This window comes from Trachypithecus francoisi, unplaced genomic scaffold, assembly GCF_009764315.1.
Source record: "Trachypithecus francoisi isolate TF-2019V2 unplaced genomic scaffold, Tfra_2.0 Lachesis_group13, whole genome shotgun sequence".
NCBI classification, from domain to species: Eukaryota; Metazoa; Chordata; class Mammalia; order Primates; family Cercopithecidae; genus Trachypithecus; species Trachypithecus francoisi.
The window spans coordinates 130,594,686-130,611,169 of NW_022681458.1; the positions used below are offsets into that span (position 1 = coordinate 130,594,686).

At 44.9% G+C, this 16,484-nt stretch overlaps 1 protein-coding gene across 20 annotated transcripts in view; it reads right to left on the minus strand.

Annotated features, from left to right (window-relative positions):
- Positions 1-5,364: 5,364 nt before the first annotated feature.
- PLEKHB2 (pleckstrin homology domain containing B2) overlaps positions 5,365-16,484 on the minus strand; it is a 45,771-nt gene continuing 34,651 nt past the window's right edge. For 6 of the 20 annotated variants that reach the window (XM_033231935.1, XM_033231931.1, XM_033231941.1 and 3 more), the window contains 3 exons: positions 12,015-12,123; positions 8,128-8,169; positions 5,365-5,620 (listed from right to left, as the gene is read on the minus strand). In XM_033231935.1, coding sequence (XP_033087826.1) covers positions 5,484-5,620; positions 8,128-8,169; positions 12,015-12,123 — 288 coding nt within the window. In that variant the 3' untranslated portion in view covers positions 5,365-5,483. The remainder of the gene's footprint in view (positions 5,621-8,127; positions 8,170-12,014; positions 12,124-16,484) is intronic. The other 14 variants (XM_033231940.1, XM_033231938.1, XM_033231943.1 and 11 more) reach the window with 3 other exon arrangements.

Below are 16,484 nucleotides of genomic sequence, written 5' to 3' on the forward strand. Positions count from 1 at the left end.
TCTCTACTAAACATACAAAAAAAAATTAGCCTGGCATGGGGGCGGGCGCCTGTAATCCCAGCTATTCGGGAGGCTGAGGCAGGAGAATCGCTTGAGCCTGAGAGGCAGAGGTTGCAGTGAGCCCAGATCACACCATTGCACTCCAGCCTGGGCAACAAGAGTAAAACTGCCTCAAAAAAAAAAAAAGTCACTCTGGGTGGCTGGCACTTTGGGAGACCAAGGCGGGCAGATCACCTGAGGTCAGAAGTTTGAGACCAGCCTGGCCAACATGATGAAACCCTGTCTCTACTAAAAAAAAAAATACAAAATTAGCCAGGCGCGGTGGCAGGTGCTTGTAATCCCAGCTACTCAGGAGGCTGAGGCAGGAGAATTGCTTGAACCTGGGGGCAGAGGATACAGTAAGCCAAGACTGCACCACTGCACTTCACCCTGGGTGACAGATCGAGACTCTTTCTCACAAAAAAAAAAAAAAAATTAAATAAAAATAAATATCACTATACCATGGGTTTATCATTTTCTAAATCTCAATTTTATTTTCTAATATAATGTTGATATAAATCATTTTCTTTTTTTTTTGAGATGGAGTCTCGCTCTGTCGCCCAGGCTGGAGTGCAGTGGCGCAATCTCAGCTCACTGCAAGCTCCGCCTCCGGGGTTCACACCATTCTCCTGCCTCAGCCTCCCGAGTAGCTGGAACTACAGGCACCCACCACTATGCCTGGCTAATTTTTTGTATTTTCAGTAGAGATGGGGTTTCACCATGTTAGCCAGGATGGTCTCAATCTCCTGACCTCATGATCTGCCCGTCTTGGCCTCCCAAAGTGCTGGGATTACAGGTGTGAGCCACCGCGCCCAGCTGATATAAATCACATTTTAAAAGCTCTTTGGGGGCTCAAAAACTTAGTAGTGTAAAATCATACTGAGATTGATTCAAGCACCACTGTTGTATACCATATACTACTTTTGTGTAAAAAAGAAAGAAAATTCATCTTGTACTAGCTTACAATGCATAAAGAAACCCATTAAGGATAAACCACTATCAGTGGTACTGGGCAGATGAAAGACCTTTCACTGAATGTATCTTTTTGTTGTTAATTTTTGAGCTATGTATAATCTATTCATGAAAGTAAGTTAAAAAGAAACCCTAGGGGGCCGGGCGCCGTGGCTCACGCCTGTAATCCCAGCATTTTGGGAGGCCCAGGCAGGCGGATCACGAGGTCAAGGGACTGAGACCATCCTGGCCAACATGGTGAAACCCTGTCTCTACTAACAATACAAAAATTAGCTGGGCATGACGACGTGTGCCTGTAATCCCAGCTACTCTGGAAACTGAGGCAGGAGAATCGCTTGAACCCTGGAGTCAGAGGTTGCAGTGAGCTGAGATCGTGCCATTGCACTTCAGCCTGGCAACAGAGCGAGACTCCTCTCAAAAAACAAAACCCCTAGGGGCCAGAGGAAGCAGGAAGGCCAGCCCAAGAGAAGATGGGATAGGCCAGAAAGTCTGTGTGTGGATGACACCACCTCAACCCAACCCCTCCAGAAACATGGTCTCCAGGCAAAACATCAGAGGATTCTTCTCTAAACAAACAAAAAAAAAGCAAGAGACAGAGCTTCCAGGGTGCTTCCCCAACTTAACTGTAACTGGCAAACAGGATCACCACATAGCCAGTGTCTGCAACCTGGCAGGCAGTGAGAAAAGCTAACCCAGAGGAGAGGGAGGCAATTCAGGAACTAAAATGATTTTTTAAAACAAAAATAACTGGCCGGGCGCGGTGGCTCACATCTGTAATCCCAGCACTGTGGGAGGCTGAGGCGGGCGGATCACGAGGTCAGGAGATCGAGACCATCCTGGCTAACACGGTGAAACCCCGTCTCTAATAAAAATACAAAATATTAGCCGGGTGAGGTGGCGGCGCCTGTAGTCCCAGCTACTCAGGAGGCTGAGGCAGGAGACTGGCGTGAACCCAGGAGGCGGAGCTTGCAATGAGCCGAGATCGCGCCACTGCACTCCAGCCCGGGTGACAGAGCGAGACTCTGTCTCAAAAAAAAATAATAAAAGTTAAAAAATAAAAATAACGAAAAACAAAGCCATGTATCCAAAGATGCTGGAGAAGTTATTGGACACACACTGCCGGGGGGCTCTGGGTGGGAAAAACTGTCCATTTTCTCACAGCCATCCCAAGAGTGTGACTACACAGGCCACTCCTGTTTGTGGAAATCAGATATGCACATGGCACAGGGAACAAGGCGTTTTAACCTCAGATGTGGAGACCTGCTACCTGCACGCTCCTGAGTAAATTATTTAACTTCTGGGCCTTGGTCCCTCCGGTGGAACTTGGAGAATACCTCCCTTACAGAGTCAATAAGAATGCAGTGAGTTGTCTCTGATGTGACGATATATTCTCGCATTTGGTAGGTTCTCAATAAATGGCATTCTTATGATCCATGACAGCAGAAAAAGCTGAAAGTATGTTACTACAAAGTAATTTTTTAAAGACATAGAAGTCACAATGAAACATGCTTTAAGGTTAATGCTTTAATGTATTGACATTTTCACTTACAAATGTACAATCTGCATATGCAGGAAAAAATCAGTTCTCTAGACACAACAGAATACTAGAGACGGGAAAGCAATCACAAAAAGATCAACTCTGGGGAGAAAGTGGAACTGCATTCCATGCCTTTATCTACACACACTAGGGAAGGAAAAAGAAATATTACACAGGATCAAAACTTGTGGAAAATACACTTGGCTCATTTTGTCTCAACTGCAGGACCTTCTTACGATCCAGATGGCTGGCTACTTTGAGTCCTGGATAACCTAAAATGGGCTAAGTCTGGCCTTGTTCACAAATGATGATCCAAAACATTAACAGCTCTCCCTCTCCTCTTTAATATCCAAGACCCTGAAGGTGACTCAAGGAATGAAAAGAACCACCGGATCAGCATGTATATAATGTCACTGGCCAACCTCTTCAAGGTACGGGTTATTTAAAAGTACACATGGAAGTAAAATGGTATTACTCACACCTGAATAAGAAGTTTCTTCTAACTCAAGTACTTCTTGATTTGTATGAAATATAGCACTGTAAACAAAGGACATCGTTGAGAAACCGAGGCTATCAAAACATTGGCATCTATGGGAGTTGTGGCCAAGAAATAAAATACCTGAGCGACCTTATCCCCCGTATGCATTTCATACCAGGATCAAGTCACTAGTGACAGTCAAGTTCCAGGCTCATCTATGGCTGCCTAATGAGGCTGGCCCCACTGGGATGGGGACTGGGGAGGGGATACACATAAGTGCCCAAGCTTCAGTCCACACCTCTCCCCTTCGGCCAGAAGCAGCCAAGGGAGCACAGGGACATCTGCCTCAATAGCATTTTGGCAGCAAAAATCAATACTCTGTGGTTTCTGGAATTCTCACCCAGTAATTCCAAGTTCAAAATTACCAGTGCAACATGAAAAACTGTTAATAGTTTTTAAGTAAAGTGTACATACAGCTTTAATAATGATTATAATCTGAAGAAAGTCATTCTTCTTATACAGGATGGAGAATCCTCAAAGCAACATTTTAAACCATGGACACTAGACTTGTCATACATTACATCTATTCAGAGATGAGAGATAAACACACATCCTTCCATGTGGGAACAGATACTCCCATGTCAACAAGTCCCCTAAGATCAGGGAGAAAAGCAGACCCGTGGTCACCACTCAGTTTCTCTGGCGTCTGACTTCAGATGGAGTCCCAGGTAGGTTGGCCTAAGTTAGCCTCAGAGGGAGGTGGCTGAGCAGCAAAGCAAGACAGTACGTGTGTAACCAGCCAGGCAAAATAACAAGTCTGTGCTACCTGGAGTGTATTTTCAGGACAACAGGACCATATGGAGTGTGGGGCAGGGACATTCACTGTGCTAAACTGCCTCTGTAAAAGCACACTGTTGAAAGCATGCAGGACAGAAAACTGGAATAATTCAGAGCTTAAAAACAAGAAATAACAGAAATGTGAATATTTCAAATACATACTTCATAATATTGAAAATAAGAGCATTTGACAGAAAGGCTGGAATAGTTTTTCCAAAGACTCACACATTTTGGGGCTCAAAATTCAATGTTCTAAGCTTCTCTATCACAAAGAGATGAAGAACAAAAGCAAGGCTGGGGATCCTGGCCAGGCTGAGTGGTACCTTGAGCCGGTCCCTGTGTCCTGAGGGTCCCTGGGCCCCCTTTTCCATCCATAACCCAAGTCTGCTCAGCTACGGTCGGCCCTGGTGCTCAGTGAGCAGCCACAGGGCCCCACTTCTGCACAGGACGGGCCTTCAGAGAGATGAGAGAGCATCTCCCGCACAGTGCAACCCCGCCAAGGCGTGAAATGGGAACGCCACAGGGCCCCACTTCTGCACAGGACGGGCCTTCAGAGAGATGAGAGAGCATCTCCCGCACAGTGCAACCCCGCCAAGGCGTGAAATGGGAACGCCACAGGGCCCCACTTCTGCACAGGACGGGCCTTCAGAGAGATGAGAGAGCATCTCCCGCACAGCGCAACCCCGCGAAGGTGTGAAATGGGAACGCCCTCACTGAGGCTCTCCTTCCACTCCCTCGCTGTTCCTTTAACATTACTCCCTCAGCAAGTAGAAAAACAGGCTATCGGGAGGCTTGGGCAGACACACACTCAAACAGCTCTCTTGGAATAAAGCAAATCTGCCTCCACACACTTGTTTGTTATTGTTCTGGCTTCTCCAAGTTTTAAAGGATAAAGCCCTCAAACTTGCAGGCTCAAATCAATTCCTAATGCGGGAAACGTTCTCCAAGTATGGCTACCAAAACCATACAAGAATAAGGTGAGAAGCAGCAGCTAGAGTCAGGCAGACTTCTGAAGCATCATTTCTCAAAGGCGGGCTGTGCCCCGTCATCCTGAGCCGTAGGCCTTGCCGGGGGCCCGTGGAGCCCCAGAGGGCAGGACAGGGGCTCTCACACCATGGCCCCGGGAAGTACCTGGGAGCTTACCAACCCACAACTCCTAAAGTAACAAGCAACCAGTTCTGGTCTGTGGTTTGAAAAAGTTAAATGGAAAGCTATAGCTTTTCTTGCCACAATCACTCATTAGGCATACAACACTATATTACTGGCATAATGTGAAAATAAATTAACCCTTAAGCACTACACCTAACTCTAAAAAGAAAATGCCTTTCAAAACAGGTATGCTCAAATAAGGTGTTCCGAGAGGTGCACAAGGACAGTCTTGGAATGAGCCAGTGCCCCGGAGAACCACTGCCCCGGAGAGCCAGCGTTGGAACACAACAGCACAGTTCAAACCTTTCTCTGTGGTACTTACGTGGATTAGTTACAATTATGACATCACTACTTTCAAAGGAACGATTAAAACTATTATTAAAAACATTTGCCACAAACAGAAATGCCCTGCAAATCATATTATTGCACACAGGGTTATCAGAAGCTATGCACATCAAGACCTTGAGGCCCCTAGAAGACCCAAAATAGAGACCCTAAGGCCATGCCCGTGGCTGCTCCTGCCAGCATGCCCAGTGCCAGGTCACTGTCGTTGTCTCGATACCGCTCTCGAATGATGACTTGGTTAGCAGGCTGCTGTCCATAAAGTCCTAAAAAAGAAGGAAAGTAGCAGATCTCTAAGCAGCAGTTTGTGAAGTTTAACATCACGTGAAGTGCCAGTTCTCCTTTCACAAAAGGGATCTGCTGTCTCCTGTCACACTGGCGCCCCAACCCTCCTCCACAGCAGGCACATCGTGTGGCCCACATCCCTGAAACCGCACTGGGAGGAAACCAAGATCCTCAGCTCACTAAGGGCCAAGGTCCCTAATCCGCAAAGAGCAGAACTCTAAAGAAGCCTTCAAATTCCAGCCTTTGATTTCTACTTCAGCCCTACACACGACACTTACTGGGTGGCAGACAAATGGGGAACACGGGAGACACACAGTGCCCAACAAAAGCCCAAAAAGGAAATGCTCACTTAAAGCAAATTAGCTTCTTAGTATGCATGCAAACCAATTTTTAAATTAAACCTTAAATCTGCACATATAACTTGCTTTTTTTTTTTTTGAGATGGAGTCTTGCTCTGTGCCCAGGCTGGAATGCAGTGGCGTGATCTCAGCTAACTGCAACCTCCACTTCCTGGGTTCAAGCTATTCTCCCACCTCAGCTTCCTGAGTAACTGGGACTACAGGCGCCTGCCACCATGCTCAGCTAATTTTTGTATTTTTAGTGGAGACAGGGTTTCACCATGTTGGCCAGGATGGTCTCAAACTCCTGATCTCAAGTGATCCACCCACCTTGGCCTCCCCAAGTGCTGAGATTACAGGTGTGAGCCACAGCGCCCGGTCTACTCTTCTTTTTTTTTTTTTTTTTTTGTTTTTTGAGACAGAGTCTCACTCTGTCGCCCAGGCTGGAGTGCAGTGGCTCAATCTCGGCTCACTGCAAGCTCCGCCTCCCTGGTTCACGCCATTCTCTTGCCTCAGCCTCCCGAGTAGCTGGGACTACAGGCGCCTGTCACCACGCCCGGCTAATGTTTTGTATTTTTAGTAGAGACGGGGTTTCACAGTGTTAGCCCGGATGGTCTCAATCTCCTGACCTTGTGATCTGCCTGCCTCGGCCTCCCAAAGTGCTGGGATTACAGGCGTGAATCACCGTACCCGGCCCAGCCTACTCTTTTTTACTACGTCTTTACGGAGAAAAAATATTTATGTTAAGAGGTGAAAACTTCAAAAAAACAAACCACAGACAAATTTAATATTTAATTTGCAAGACGAAAATTTACAACTGGAAATGTATTGTTTGCTCTCTTCCATGCTTCACAGCTACAATGCCTAGTAGCTAAGTAGCTTTCAAACTGCTCATGTATTAATAGGGTTAACTTTCCTCCTTGATCCTCTATTCCTTTAATGGTTCAAAGGCTGGCTGGCCAGGCTTGATGGCTGGCACCTGTAATACCAGCACTTTGGGAGGCTGAGGCGGGTGGATCACTTGAGGCCAGAAGTTTTAGACCAGCCTGGCCAACACGGTGAAACACTGTCTCTTCAAAATTTACCAAAAAAAAAAAAAAAAAAAATTAGCCAGGGGTAGTGGCGCATGCCTGTAATCCCACGCTGAGGCATGAGAATTGCTTGAACCTGGGAGGCGGGGGCTGCAGTGAGCTGAGATCCTGCCACTGCAATCCAGGGTCTGGGCAACAGAGTGAGACTCTGTCCCCCCGCCAAAAAAAAGAAAAAAAACAAATTACTCACTAGTGATGTGCACATGTGGATGAAGAGCAGAAGTGAAACCCTCAGTGATAACAAAGGTGAACATTTCCAACCACTTGCAGCACTACGTACACTGAAATGCTCTTACTCAACTGAGTGTGCTCTTATCCCTATTCTGCAGATGGGCAAACCGAGGCACACAATGGTGAAGGACAGTAAGGGCACACAAACCCAGGCACTCTGGCTAGAGTATGCATTTATACCCACTAATGCCTCAAATACAACAGAGGATGATGAATGACAAAAATCAAAAGGCACAGAGTAGTACAATGAAACCACCGTAAATCTAAGGGCTGACCTCGTACAGGTAACAGTATTGGAAGCAAGTGATTATTTTTGCAATGTTTAAATTTCAAAACTAGGGAATTACGGCATTTACTTTCACAGCCCTGACATTTTAAAACGTTCAGTAATGTTAACTCCAACTAGCCAAATGGAACACGATGGAACCTGTGAGCTGACCTAATGAAAAGCTCTCCTGGAAAATCTGCATTCTCCTGCCCCTGCAGGTCATGCTGAGGTCCGCTGGCTGCAGGACCAGGCCACTCTCCTGTGGCTCCTGCTGAGCTCTGCTCCTGCACTGAACTCAGTCCTTGCCAGAGTCAGCTGTGGATGCTTCCACGTCACACTATTTTAATTGCCTAATTTAACTAATACTACATAAATGGTCAAAATGTGAATGAGGAAAAGGCAGACACAGTTTCTATGGCAACTAAGATACTACAGGAAAACTAAATAAAGGAAGGTACTTTTACAAATTACCATCAAATCAGGGAATTGAGAAAACTATAAAAGATGGGAGGATGGGAGCACTATAGTCTCAAAATCTAGAAGTCTGCTCTTGGACTTACCCCTGGAAACTGCAGTGCAATGACGTGTCATGAGGATGGTCTCTACAAGACAGAAATAGAAGACTCCAACCAAAGGAGCCAACTCAAAGCAAACACCTTAATCCCACATTATGAGAGAGCCGAACGAGCACCCACTAGTGGGTGAAATCACAGCACAATGTTTACAGAACATCTACAGTACTCTGTACTTTCTCAATTGGCTGACCAACCACTGGTCCCAATCACACTCAACAGAAAGCCTTAACCAGCTCTGTGTGTGACTAGGAGGGTTCTTGTGGACTAGCTCTAGGCTCTGAGACCCTGGCAGACAGGATGGCATGGAGGTGGCAAAGCACCCATCTGGTTGTCAGCACAAGCTGCTGTGTATCAACCACAAACCCACCTGACCCTTCCAGAGCAAGCAGGTCTGGGGGCTGCCTGGTCACCACCCTGAGGCAGGCTGCATAGTGCCCACTGATCCAGCCCCTTATGCGGCAAGCATTCCGAGTACTGCCTGTGAGAGCGCTACTTCTACTCTGCTGACGAGAGCTAAGGGCAAGGATGGACTCATTTCCGGAAGTGCCCTAAACAACTCCGTCCGCAATATCTGGGCTCTCTGTACAGTAAGAAAACAGCGGCAACTGCCCTATTCTGTGGGCTGGAAGCTGAGAAAGAGGCTGGCTCTCATGTGGCAAGGCTGAGGCTTAAAACTCACCACCCCATGGGATCCCAACAGAAAAATGTGCAAAAGGAAAATGATTCATAAAAGGGGATATAAACTAAAGCAACTCAATGATTCCACTTCAGACCTACTGAAGCTATCAAAACTTTCAGAGCACAACAAGCAATCTTTATGGGATTACAGATAAACCACGGCATCAGTAACTGCAAGTAGCATTATAAGTTGGTAAACCATTTTGGGATCAACTTGGTAAAATGCTATCCAGATTTAATGTAATATTAAGAGTTGAAATGATTAAAAATCTGGGATGTCCCTTAAACTAATCCAGAGGTAGAGAAAGGAGGCTGAGATACTGAGATAGAGATAAAAGATTTAGACATGATGCGGTAACTGTTGAAGCCAGTGATGGACATATGATAGTTCATTATACCATCATCCCTATTTTTTATGTTTGAAAGCGTTTATTTTTTAAATCATATCCAAAAGAACTCTCAAAAATGTCTGCCTTCTGACATATTAATAGAGATGCTCCTCAACTTACAATGGGGTTACCTCCCAATAAACTCATCGTAAGTTGAAACATCATAGCCAAAATGCATTTAATATGCCTAATCTACTGAACATCATACCTTAACACGGCCTACCTTCCACCGCTCAGAGCACTAACATTAGTCTGTAGCTGGGAAAATCAACTAACACAAAGTCTACTACAATCAAGTGTCGAAGATCTCATGTAACTGAATGAGTACTACACCAAGACTGAAAAACAGAATGGGGGTAGGAGTACCTGAAGTACGGTTTCTACTAAATGTACATTGTTTTTGTACCACCGTAAAGTCAAAAAATCATTAAGTCAAACCATCCTGAGTTGGGGCCTGTCTGCATACAGAGATATATTCGAGTTGGGGGGGAAAAAAAAGGAACTATATTCTAAGCTGGACAGGGTGGCTCACACCTGTAATACCAGCACTTTGGGAGGCCAAGGCGGATGGATCACCTGAGGTCATGAGTTTGAGACCAGACTGGTCAACATGGTGAAACCATCTCTACTAAAAATACAAAATTAGCCGGGTATGGTGGCACATGCCTGTGATTCCAGCTACTTGGGAGGCTGAGGCAGGAGAATCACTTGAACCCAGGAGGCAGAGGTTGTAGTGAGCCGAGATCATGCCATTGCACTCCAGTCTGGGCAACAAGAATGAAACTCCATCTCAAAAAAAAAATATATATATATATTCTAATGCATATTCAATAAGAACAAAAAGGAAAATGATTAAAGATGTTCAAAGAAGTACCTACAACAGCAAAAAAAAGGAAAAAAAAAGAGAGAGGAAAAAAACAGCCAATACTGGAAGGTTTAGTAATACATCAACCAATATGATAATAGACAATTACTAAAAATACTTATGGGTATTACATAGCACTTGGGATTCAATACATATAATTTAAAAACAAGACTAGAAATACAAATGCATAATTATAAGGAGAAAATATTTTATACGGAGGAAGTACAGGAGGTCCTCAAATAACACTGTTTCATTTAATGTAGTTTCATTATAACATGAATAAGAAGAAAAGAATTTATTCCCCTCTGGGGCACCGCCTGTGTAGAGTGTGAAGGTTTTTTCCATGTTTGCATGGGTTTTCTTGGGATAGTTCAGTTCCTTCCCATCCCAAAGATGTGTCCCTTAGGTGAATCAGCATGTCTAAACTGTCCCAGTCGGAGTGAGAGGGGGTGTGGGTGAGTGTGCCCTGCAATGAGATAGGATCCTATCCATGGTGCATTCCCACCCTGAGCCTTGAGTTGCTGGAAGAGGGTCCAGCCACCCATGGCCATGAAGTGAAATAACTGGGTAAATAATTATCTTGTCTTTATTAATCTTACATGTATGTATACCTCACATTAATTTCAATGGTTAATATTAGAAGTGGTGATGTTTTCGTGACCAAAAATAATCCACAGAAACTTAACTCTTGTTTATACCAATTAATCTGTGGTAAAATCAGTTTCATTACATGTTGTTTCACTGAAACTCAGAGGTTCCAAGAATCTACTGTTGATGTTAAGTGAGGACTTACTGTAATTCAAACAAAAGTATTTGTGCTAGGCTCACAAGACAATGGACAAATATTTAATCTGTCATAATTCCTTATTATTTTAATGGGTTTTCAACTTGACATGAAAAAAGGTCAAGCAAAGCAGGATCCTCCAAAGTCCATGCTAGTTGAGTGAATGTGCCTCAGATTACCAAAAGAGAGGAGTATGAAATTTCTCTATTTCCACTCCAGAACCCATTTTAAGTGCTAAATGCATCAAAAGCCAAAGCAACCACCAACAACGACAAGGACACCTAGATCTAGGATTGTAACCAGAGGCCTCCTTGACTTCTCTGGGCACCACTACCAGTGACCCACCCTTCTGGTACCAGCTCACCTCCCACTGCCTCTGCACTAAGACACCATGCTAGTTTTGCTCACAGCCCGGGACTACTCCTCCTCCTGCAAACCCCCACATTCCTGTCTCTCCTGAGCTCAGCCTCTGGCTCCAGCCCACCCACCCGTGCATCCTGCATTATGGTGCTGTGCCCACTGTGTCTGACCAGCCTGACTTCACAGGGGCCATCGGCCACAGTTCTGCCCTCCCCACCCTCACTGCAGCCCCAGCAGTGGCCAGCACTGTGCCACACCTCCACCCTGCCAGCCGCCTTGCCCAGGAGACCCGACATGATACCCCTACACCAGCTACTCACGCCTGCTATGTGTTTCCCGTAAGGTGAAGAATGGAAAGAACAGACTCCAAGCCTAGAATAAATACAAGCCCTTTCCAGGCCTCTACTCCACTGTGAAACAGAACATCACCTCAGTAGTGATAACTTTCCGAGGACCTCACCAGAAGAACAGCTGAAAGGTCCCTCTCATCCCTTAAAACGGGCCTCTTACTCTGGCTGCTTCTCAATGTAAGTGAATCCCAATAAGTACGGAATTCTCTGAGAAATAATCCGGACACAATTAGCAAAGTTCTAAAAATCAAGCCTACTCTAGCTTTGCAGAGCAGTATGGAACTACCAAAGGCTTTTTTAAAGCATAGTAACACAGTGATTTGTGGTCTATAACCAGAAAATATAGCTCACTTAACCTTAAACTGAAAAATAAAAATGTTTACAGGTCTGTCTGGTCTACTCAGCAAATGGACAGAAATGAGGAATGAAAGGCTGGCTTGAGTTACCTGCATAGGGGTACTGGTAGGGCACGGCATACGCCTGCCCATTCGCAGCATAGACAACTTGAGTTCCTGGCGGGTACGCACCACTGTATGGCCCATAGCCGTACGCCTGCTGAAAAGAAACAGGCCCATTAGAAACACAACTGTGAAACTTCTAGTAATGTATTAAAATTGTGGTCTCCAGGTTGCAATCAATAAAATTTAACAGTCAATTAAAAACACAAAACAAAACATGAAACAGTGTGGTTATGCCCCCTGTTTTAAAATTACTAAAAAACAAACAAAAACTACAATTGGAGCCCACTTTCAGGCTACAGAATGAAGAAGGCAGAAAAACACAACAAAAGAAGAGAACTGGACTTGCATGAGATTTGGATTTCAATTCAGTTGTGCTGTTAACCTGACCTTCAGTAAGTCACCTACCTAGGCCTTCCTTTGCCCATCTGTCAAATGATAAGGTTGGACCAGGTGACAAGGAGATTCACCAAAACCACTATCCTCCAGGCAAAGCCAGCCTAGAAGCAGAACCCTCTCTGGCCCAAGTTCAGCAATTCCAGGCACAATATGGAAGATGAGGGTGTCCTGAGGTGTGGTACCTGGGCAGGTGACCGATGGTTTTCGGGCTGCACACACCTATGAAAAGACATGGCTAGAAATGGGCAGCGGACCCACCTCAACCGGCAGTGAATGACCACTATGTGCTGAGAAATACTGAAATCAAAAACTGGCCTTCCTGGCATACTCACAGGTGAGAGGAGATCAGACATACTTGCACAATCACTGTCATTCTGTGACAAGTGCTCTGATACAGGGAGAACAGAGGTGTAGCCAGGCAAATGTGTGTGTAGATCTAAACCTGTTATCTTACAAAAGCAGGAGACAAGACTCCCACTTCTAGAAGATGGAGTAGACATTCTTTCCTGTATTCCTCCTGCTAAGTACAACTACAATCTCTGGACATTATATACAAAGCAAACACAAGAACACTGAAGAGTGAGGAGAAGACAGACGGGCGAGGAACTTTAGCACCTAAGGGAGGACCTGGGTTTCCTTTTTGCTTCACACATCCCACACTGGGTAATGGGGAAGGTGGCAAGCTGGAAGTGCCAATCAGTGCAGACCAAAAAGACCCTGAGAAGAGCTGCTCTCTTTAACAAAGAATCTAAGAAGGAAAGGAGCAACCTAGCAGGACAGAACGTTTTTAGACAAGAACCTCTCTACTCCAGGGAACCACCACAGAAAAACCTTCAGCCTCACACCAGCAAAGGCCAAGCGTGAAGAGCCTGAATTTCCGTGCTCAGCAGGCTGTATACAGCAAGGCACCACGGGTCCTCAGAACACCGTCGAGTAAGACTGAGTAGGGGGCTGAGAATTTCTTCCCTGCCAGATGGAAACAAAACGCCCCCATCCTGCTGGGTGGTGTCCACAGAGACCATGTGGGGAGCCAGAACCCCACTCCCACCCGGCAGAAACAAGGTGCCCTCCCTATTCCACTGAGATGGGGTCAGCAGACACCAAGTGGAGAGTGAGTCCTTTCAGGACGTCTCAGTGGCAACCATGGTATCAGCAGAGGCTCTGGGGAAAGCAGTAATAAAGAGCCTCTCCTCTTCTCAGACAGGTGGTCTCAGTGCAGATCTAGTGAGAACCTAAATTCACAACTCCCTCCACAGCGACAAGAAACCTGGCCCATGGGTGTCAACTGAGGCTCAAGGCGAGCCTGGACCTCCACCTCTACCTGGCAGCAATAAAGCAGCCCCCGAGAAGCAGGTCTGCTAAAGCATGAGATTTAAATAACATTCGGAGTCTTACAGTACTTAAAATGTCCAGCTTTTGATCAAAAGCCATTCATCACACCAAGAACCAGGAAGATCTCAACTAAATGAGAAAAGACAACAAAAAACACAAACACAAAGATGGCAAAGATGTTGGAATTATTGGGAAAGATTTTTAAAGCAGCTATCATAAAAACTTTTCAACAAGCAATTATGAAAGTACTTGAAATAAATAAAAAATATAAAATATCTACCATAAAACAGAAAAATCTCAGTAAAAAGTAGAGATATACATTCAATTTTTTATATATCAACATATAAAGAATAACCAAATAAAAATTTCAGAACTAATACAATAACCAATTTAAATAATTCAACGAATGAGCCCAAAAACATAATGGAGATGACAAAAGGAAGGAATCCATAAACATGAATATAAAGGGTAGAAATTACCCAATCAGAACACAACAGAGGAGAAATAGATTGAAATAAAAAAAAAAGAAAAGAAAAGAGCATCTCTGGGACACATCAGACTAAAAGGGATGTCATCAGAGTGCCAAAGGGAGTAGAAGAGTGCCAAAGGGAGTAGAAGGAGGCTGAGGTTGGAAAAGCACTCAAGAATAATGGTTTAAGGCCGGGCGTGGTGGCTCACACCTGTAATCCCAGCACTTTGGCAGGCCGAGACGGGCGGATCATGAGGTCAGGAGATCCAGACCATCCTGGCTAACACAGTGAAACCCCGTCTCTACTAAAACACAAAAAAAATTAGCCGGGCGTGGTGGTGGGCACTTGTAGTCCCAGCTAATCCGGAGGCTGAGGCAGGAGAATAGCGTGAACCCGGGAGGCGGAGCTTGCAGTGAACCGAGATCACGCCACTGCACTCCAGCCTGGGCAACAGAGTGAGACTCCGTCTCAAAAAAAAAAAAAGAATAATGGTTTAAAATTTTCCCAAGTTAGCAAAAACCCAAGCCATATATTCAAGAAGCTGAATGAATACCCAACAGGATAATCCCAAAGAAATCCATACAAATACACAGTACAGTCAAACTTTTGAAAACCAAAGACCACAGAGCAAGCAGAAGGAAGGAAATAAAAGAGTACAATCAATGAAATTGAAAAACAGAAAAAGTGAATAAAACGAAAAGCTATTTCTTTGAAACTATTTATAAAATTAATAAAACCTTTAGTAAACTGTCAAAAAGAGCAAAGACAAATTACCAGTATCAGGAAAGAATGAACTGGAGGATTTTTACTATAGACTCTGCAGACATCACAAGGATAATAAGAAAACACTATAAAGGACTCTACACACATAAATCAGACAACTTACAAGAAAAGGAATAATTCCACAAACACTACAAACTATCAAAACCTACTCTGTGCAAACTAGAGAATATGAGTAGACCAGTCACTATTAAGAAAGCTGCATCTGCAGTAGGCCTGGAGGGAAAGGTCATATGAGGATACAGGGAGGAGGAGGCCATGTGCAAGCCCAGGAGGGGCCTCGGGAGAACCAACACTGCCAGCACCTTGATCTTGGGCCTTCAGCCTCCAGAACTGGGACAAATAGATGTGTGTTGGTTAAGCCAAACAAAGGAAAAAGAGGCTGGGCGCGGTAGCTCACGCCTGTAATCCCAGCACTTTGGGAGGCTGAGGCGGGTGGATCACGAGGTCAGGAGATCAAGACCATCCTGGCTAACACGGTGAAACCCCACCTCTACTAAAAAATACAAAAAATTCACCGGGCATGGTGGCGGCACCTGTAGTCCCAGCTACTCGGGAGGCTGAGGCAGGAGAATGGTGTGAACCCAGGAGGTGGAGCTTGCAGTGAGCCAAGATCGCACCACTGCACTCCAGCCTGGGCGACAGAGTGAGACTCTGCCTCAAAAAAAAAAAAAAAAAAAAGGAAAAAGAAAACAGATGTTGTCACTCAAAATCTCCCAAAAAAGAAATCTCTAGGACCTGATAGTTTCACTGGAGATTTCTACCAAATTTGAAAGAAGAATTAACGCCAATTCTACACAATTTCTCCCAGAAAAGAGCAGAAAACACTTTCTGATTTATTCTATAAGGTCACTATTGCCTTGATAAAATAAGACAAAGCACAAAGACAGAAAACTATAGACCAATATCCTTCATAAATATAGATAGAGGCAAAAATCCTTAACAAATATTAGCAAATTGAATTCAGCAATAAATAAAAAGAATCACACACCATGACCAAGTAGGCTTTATTCCAGGGCATGCAAGGCTGGTTCAGTATGTGAAAGCCAAACACTATAATCTACCATATTAGCAGGCTAAAAAGAAAAACAAAACCTCACAATCATATTAATTACTGTAGAAAAAGTATTTAACAAAATCACTTTCGGAGGCCGAAGCAGGAGGATCACTCGAGGCCAGGAGTTTAAGACTACCCTGGGCAACAGAGCAAGACTCTGTCTCTACCAAAAAAAAAGATTTTTTTTTTGCAGCCATGGTAGCTCAGGAGGCTGAGGCAGGATGATTGCCTCAGCCCAGGGAATTCCAGGCTGAAGTGAGCTAATGATAGTGCCATTGCACTCCATCCTGGGCAAGAGAGAGTCTCCATCTCTGGGTGGGGGAAGGGAGGGAAGGGAAGGGGAGGGGAAGGGAGGGAAGGGGAGGGGAAGAAAGGGGAGGGGAGGGGAAGGAGGAAGGAAGGAAGGCAGGAAGGCAGGCA